This window comes from Chlamydotis macqueenii, chromosome 5, assembly GCF_036417535.1.
Source record: "Chlamydotis macqueenii isolate bChlMac1 chromosome 5, bChlMac1.mat, whole genome shotgun sequence".
Lineage (NCBI taxonomy): Eukaryota > Metazoa > Chordata > Aves > Otidiformes > Otididae > Chlamydotis > Chlamydotis macqueenii.
Window position 1 is genome coordinate 71,541,457 of NC_141560.1, and position 6,669 is coordinate 71,548,125.

The following is a 6,669-nucleotide window of genomic DNA, read 5'->3' on the forward strand; positions in this document are numbered from 1 at the left end:
TGTGGTTCATTTTCTTCATACTTTAAGTGCCTAATATATTTTGCAATATAACCAGCAAAAGGAAAGTATACAACTTAAAAAGATTCGCTCCTTCTGACACCCACCAGTAGTTCTCCCTGCTGTATGGGAGACAGCCCCCAACTGCCTGATGCAGGTGAGGAATATGCTCTTTTAAAACTAATAAAAATGCTTGAAATAGACACCATATTTCAATTTTGTGTTTTCATAGTGCAGTTCTTACCCTGGGTGTTCCGGTGGGTGTTCTGGCAACCAGAGCTGCCCTTGGGCTGTGAGTCGATGCTGACTGAAACCCACTCCACACAGAAGCTTTTCACATTACTGTTTGGGGAGACTTCTCACACTCATATCGAAAACTGTTAGAAAGCACTGTGAAAACAGAAAGTCGGGGAGCATTTTATACAGATGCTTCCTTTCCTCGTACAGTGTGGGAGGGCAAATTTAGCTGCCTCAAGCGGCAGCACAGGCACCCTGAAGGCACAGCACAGTGCAGAGTAATAGAATCACACACTGGTTTGGTTGGGAAGGGACCTTTAAAGCCCATCCAGTCCATTCCCCCTGCAAGGAGCAGGGACATCTCCAACCAGATCAGGGTGCTCAGAGCCCCGGCCAACCTGGCCTGGAACGTTTCCAGGGATGGGGCATCCACCGCCTCTCTGGGCAACCTGGGACAGTGTTCCATCACCCTCAGTGTAAAAAATTTCTTTCTTATACCTCATTTAAATCTACCTCCTTCTATGCTGAAGCCATTATCCCTTGTCCTGTCACTACAGGTCCTTGTCAAATGTCACTCCCTAGCTTTCCTGTAAGCCCCCTTTAGGTACTGGGAAGCCGCTATCAGGTCTCCCCGGAGCCTTCTCACGTCCAGGTTGAACAGCCCCAGCTCTCGAGTGCCCACAGCACCGGACGGAGCAGCGGGAGGCAGGAGAAGGCCCGTCTCCCCTGGGGGGAAGCCATTTCCCGCCCAACGGCCCGGCCATTCGGGCGCCCCCACCTCTGCGGCACAGCGACGCCGCGCGCCCCTTCCCGCCCTGCCCAGGCGCGCACTGCGCCTGCGCGCGTTGCCGGCGGAGGCGGTGGCGCTGCTGCGCATGCGCGGGGCCCCGCCCACAGCCGTTTGGCGGCGGGTCGGATTCAAACGGCGGCGGAGCGGCCGCCATGGAGGGGGAGTACTCCCGCATCCCCGTCTGCGGCGCGCTCCACCGCGCCGGGCCGGCCGCGGGTGAGGAGTTCTCTGCGGGGCGGCGGGAAGGAGAGGGAGGGCCTTGCCCTCGGGCGTTGAGGCCGCGGGGGGCTGGTGCCCGGGTTAGGCCGGCGCGGGGCGGGGGCGCGTCTGTTAGGGAGCTCCAGTCTGTGGTGGCCGTTGCAGCCTTTATTCCACTGTTTTGTCTCGATTTAAGACTCCAGTTAGTGCTTTTTTTTTTTTCGGCTAAACATGCGCCTCGGAGCAGGGCGGGCTGCTGCTCGCTGCAGCGCGGCTCGGCCCCTGGGCCGGGCCTGGAGAGCGGGGGCCTGCGCGGGGGTGAGAGGGGCCCCCCTTCGGGGCTCTTCCTCCTCGAAGTCTTTTCATGCTACTTAGAGCGTTTTAGAGATGCCTAGGCTTAACGTTAAAAGCCTGGGAGCTGGCCTGTGTCAGTGGAAGCTGCCATGTCACTCTAGTCCAGGTGTGCTTGTGGGGATGTGTGAGGTTTAACAGAATGTCGTTTGAAAAATACTTAACTCGGGGGGTGGGGGAGGAACTTTCTAAAACCCCTATGCGATCAAAGCTTTATGTACTCGAGCAGCTGTGTTTTAAAGCCAAATAAACGTCACATAGAAAGCTAGTTCTCTACAGTGTTATTTTAGAAGTGTATCTACTTGTAGTGAATTGAAATAGGAAGTTCTCTTAATTTCAGGTGGGCTGTGCTTTTGTGCCTCCAGTATTGAATAACTTTGCTTGAAACCCTGTGGCATGCTGTCTGCTTGATGTGGAGACCTCCTTTGTTATCGTACCTGTATATTCACTTTCAGACTTTCCCTCGTTAGTGCTAGCCTGGTAACCATGCCTTAACACTGTGCTATCTGAGCAGTCTGGGGCTTGTTCTGGACCCGTAATACTGGGCCAAGTTTGAAGACTGCCATTAATTGTCGCTACCTTAAACTCTCCACTGTAGCCAGATCCAATTGTGATTTACCTCAGACTGAAGGCTTAGGAGATCCAGTAGTTCTGCATGTTACGGTGATCTCTTGTAGACTGTAGTGTTTTCATTGTTGTCTTTTTTCTTGCAGAAATGCAAATGGCTTTCCCTTCAAAGAAACAATGCGTCAGCAAAACAGCAGATGTAGAGTTCAACAAAGATCCCAATTTTAACTTTAGCTCAAACATTCCAGCAGATGGTGTGTTCAAAGCTACAAACCAAGGGTAAACAGAAGTAAAATGCTGATGGATTTATTACTTGGCAAATGTCCTAAAGATGGCTTAGCGTTTTGTAGATTTTTGTCAAACTAACAGACTTGGTAATCTGGAAGAATGCAGTGGTCTTCTGGTAACTGGATTTTACCCGTCTTTTAAGGTTGCCGAAATCTGCCAAGAAAGTGGAGCCGCTTTCAAAGAAGACAGCTACAAGAGGGTATGTTTCCTCAAATTTCTGTTAGTTGCCCTCATGCAGTAGTATTCCCTCTTGTGGGGTTATGGTGAGCTCTCACCCATGTACAGCTTTCTTGCCAAGTTTGCTGATTAAAGCTCTTGGTCAGAAACAAGAGCAAATGCTTCAAAAAAGGGTATGTTTATGGGAGTAAAAGAGAAGGTGTGTAATGCTGATATTTTTGACCCTAAATCTTTGATGTTTGACTCTACAGACCTCTCAACAGATACAAACTAGAAGCAGAGCTAAAGACCAAGAATCAGCTGTTAGAAACAGCCAAACAACAGCTACACTCCAGACTAACAGGAGCACAGGTAAGGAAACAGGGTAAAATAAATAAATCATTAAGTAATTCTTATATTCTGGTCCCTACAAGGTCAGATCAAAGGATTGTCTTGCTCATTTTCCTGTCTCCCTTAGAAGTCAGTAGAATTTGAGCTGGTTTTTTCTTGTCTGACACCCATGATATCTGCTAGAACCTGGACATCAGCGGAGCTGTGGATGTCTTTGGGTAGATAATGCATGCAGCTCACTGTTAAATAGTCATCAGACCTCTAATTAAGTCTTAAACTCATTGTGGGAACGTGTCAAGTTCACAACTATACACTTGTATAAAATGTTATTAAAACATGGTATTGCCAGGTGCTTCCTAGCTACACCAAGAGAAACTGTAAATAATCCCTTGCCACTGTTGGCTTGAGGTCTATTGTTATTTTTTTTCTGTAGCTCCTAACATATAGTAGATAAGCTATTCAATTTCCTTGTTCCTTTTGCCCAGCCTCTCCTAGCTTTGTGAACCCATCGCGTAGGGTGGTGTGAAAGTGCGTAGGGTACTGAAGATGAGGGTTCAGGAATGTGTTGTAGTAATGAAGAGCATTCTACCTGGATTTTGGTCAGTACTGTGCACTAAGTTTGAGGGACAGTGACCTCATTCTCTGCTGAGTGTTTAATGCAGAGCTCAGTTTTATATAACTTATGTTTCTTCTTGCAGTATTCTGTCATATTGTTGCCTAATCTCTTGGTGTCTTTGTATTCTTCCACAAGGTTGGTTTTTTTTTTTGTTTTTTTTTTTTTTTCCTCCATCTGCTCAGCACTGGTGAGGCCAAAGCTGGAGTATTGGGTCTGGTTCTGGGTTCTTGGTGCAAGAGAGACACGGACATACTGGAGAGAGTCCAGTAAAGGGCCACTAAGATGATTAAGGGCCTGGAGAAACTTTCTTGAATTAAATTCTAGCTCTAGGACACACTTAGCACAGTTCCTGGCATGTGCCAGAGGGCCTACTGGTAACCCTCAGCTGTAAAAGCTCACTTTATTTCCTACTTCTCAAACAATTACTAATCTGTGAGATTCTTTCCTCTTATCTCACAGCTTGATTTCTTTAAGAGCCTTTGAGACCTCCTATGAAATGTTCAAAAAGCTTCTGACCCTGTCAGCTGGATCACTCTAATCCACATGCTTATTGATTCTCTTGGAGAGTTGCATTCAACTTGGGAGGTTGATCAGCTTATCCAATTGCCTGGTAATACCTGAACTGCGTAGGGAATAATGCTGTGCCTTGAAGATTCTGAGATGCTCTTTTCTTCCCAATGTTTGTATGCTCTTCAATGCGTCAAACTCTTGAATTATTTATGTGTATGGGAGGGAGCACAAGAAAAGAGATGCTAGGATTGCCTAAAAGGAATTTATCTCTAGGATCACATTTTTCTGGTGACATGTGGATGTGATAAATGTATTAATCCTGTCAAGAAGCGGGAGTAAGGATCTGCAACAGACTCATTTGCTGTAGTGGTAGAGACAGAAGGGCAAGATCTGATTCTTGGTGCTAGCAGAGCACTTGTTAAGCTGTTAGCACCACACTCGGTATTACTGACTAATGAGAAGAAAAATCTCTCTGGAAACTTAATTCGCTTACATCCTTGTTAATGACAGGACACCATAAAGGAGTTAAAGGAGGAGAATGACGGTCTAGTACAGGAAGTTGAGAAGCTCAAGAAATTTCAGGAGACTTGCATGGTGATTTTAGAAAGCAGAAACATTGATCCTGGTAAGGACTGTGCACTTCATGTACCATTCTGGTACTTGTTCTTCAGAACACCTCTTTTTTTTTCTTTTTTTTTTTTTCTTTCTTCCCTGTCATAAGACTTTTGGACTCTGCTTCCTCATTAAGGAAATACTGCTGTAACTGCAGGGGATTTTTTTCTAGCTTAAGAAAAAAAACTGCTTCCTGTAGTAGGCCCTGTCCTGGATAAACTTTGAAAATTATTTAGTCTTTCTTACTGTAGAAAGTTACTTTGAAAAGCTATTAGTTCTTACAAGCAAAGCTATCTGTATACTCAAGGTTCACTAATGCATCTCATAAATTAGTTACAGGCAGCAACATTTTGGAGGAGGAAGAAAAGGCACAAGAATGCCAGAAGCAGACAACGGTAAGAAAGCTTTGAAATAACGATAGGAGTTAAATGGGCTTTGAGAGGTCTGTGCTACTGCCCTTTTCTATGGCTGTTGTGGAAACAGCGGCTGAGACTTGCATTTATTTGCATTATATTAAACTGTTTTCCTTTTGGCTCTTCAGCTGTTAACTGAGAAGCTTGTAGAAGATCTGAGGCTATTTAATCAAACAGTTGTAAAAGAGAAGGAGGCGCTTCAGGTAAGACTGTGACTTTGTTTCAGACTCAACCAGGTAACGAGCACTGCGCTGAGTGAGATTCTGGAGGTTATTTTACTCCTCCCAGTTCTGTTCTGTTCTCTAAATGAACTAGACAGTGCAAGCCTGCAGTGTTACTCATCTTCTGTTATCCATGCATTAAGGAAAATGCTTGTGTTACTCCTCTTCTAAATAGAGGGCTTAAAGCACAGTTTATGGTGGGACAACGTTAATTCTCATCTGCCATTTCAAGTTGAGTCACATCCAACTGAACTTGAAACCAGGCAGAAGGTGAAGGTGGTATTAGTGACTGAGCCTCCAAGTTAGCCTGAATCAGTTCCAAAGAAAAGATGGCTGTCAGTCCTGGAAATGGAGCGGTCTCTGCTTAGACCAGCTTCTCGCAAGAGTTTTCGAGGCTGTGTTGGAGGTGGTTGTGAACACCGCCAGTCTGGCTGTGACACTGGAGTTGGGAATGCTTGATTGAACTTGAGACTTGCCGGCTCTGCCAGACTTGGGCAGTCTTTCTGGGAACGAAGAAATAAGCAAGCACAAGCAGCTTCAGTAACACTGAAATATGATATATTTATCAAATAATATATAAATATAAATATATTTATAATATATTTAATCAAATATGATTAAAATAGTAATTAAATTACAGTTCTACAATTCTTGGTAAGAAGTTTAAGAGCTAATTAACGAAATCACTGTTTTATAAGACTGCCTAAACTCTGGTTACAGATAAATTGCCATTTTCATCAAACAACAAAGGTAAAAGACATCCCAGTCAGGCTAGACTAATCGGAGTTTAGCAGGTGAGACCCTGCTGAAGAGTTCAAATACAGCTGGAGCTGCTTTAGAACTTGACTTTGCTATTCTGTGCTTTTGTGTTAAATAAAATGTTGTATATGCTGACTTCTCTGAACGTTGTGTACACTGACTTCTCCACGCAGGCAGCGATGGCTCAGTGGAAATCAGCAGAAGAAGGCAGACAGCAGTCCCTGGAGAAGCATTCCTCCTTTCAAGCAGAAATTAAGGAATCTTCAGTGATACTTGATGAGTTGGAGCAGCTCCTGGTTATGTGAGGCATGAGGATGGACTGTAGCGGTGGTGTGTTTTGTTTTACTCCTAGTTGGGTGATCTCTAGTTTGCAAACCTCGTTCTTGTCTGGTCGAAAGCAACGAGCGGGTCAGTGCTCTCCGGCAGCGGTGCCCGGCTCCCCGCCCGTCCAGCGCTCCAAGCTCTCGTTGCTCATCCCCCGTCGGCCTGGACTCTGCTCCCCTCGCCCGTCTCGTTCCGTCTCGCCGAGTTGTAACTGTTGGTGGTTTTTAACCCATTAAACGTACCGGATGCCGTTCGCTGTTCCTGCCCTGCCAAGCGCTG

The 6,669-nt window shown here is 45.8% G+C and overlaps 1 protein-coding gene across 1 annotated transcript; it reads left to right on the forward strand.

The window, feature by feature from the left end:
* Positions 1-1,139: 1,139 nt before the first annotated feature.
* KNSTRN (kinetochore localized astrin (SPAG5) binding protein) lies at positions 1,140-6,640 on the forward strand. The gene is made up of 8 exons (XM_086749354.1): positions 1,140-1,240; positions 2,287-2,419; positions 2,571-2,627; positions 2,857-2,956; positions 4,572-4,686; positions 5,007-5,068; positions 5,215-5,289; positions 6,240-6,640. Exons 1-8 carry the CDS (start codon positions 1,177-1,179, stop codon positions 6,369-6,371), a joined length of 738 nt encoding a protein of 245 aa, XP_086605480.1. The 5' UTR covers positions 1,140-1,176; the 3' UTR covers positions 6,372-6,640.
* The last annotated feature ends 29 nt before the right edge of the window (positions 6,641-6,669 follow it).

What these genes read in the sequence shown, in the direction of transcription:
- KNSTRN (XM_086749354.1), top strand. Translation starts at nt 1,177, where the DNA reads ATGGAGGGGGAGTACTCCCGCATCCCCGTCTGCGGCGCGCTCCACCGC. An exon ending in CCAGACTAACAGGAGCACAG is followed by an intron (nt 2,957 to 4,571) that starts GTAAGGAAACAG and finishes TGTTAATGACAG; the next exon opens with GACACCATAAAGGAGTTAAA. An exon ending in AATGCCAGAAGCAGACAACG is followed by an intron (nt 5,069 to 5,214) that starts GTAAGAAAGCTT and finishes TTGGCTCTTCAG; the next exon opens with CTGTTAACTGAGAAGCTTGT.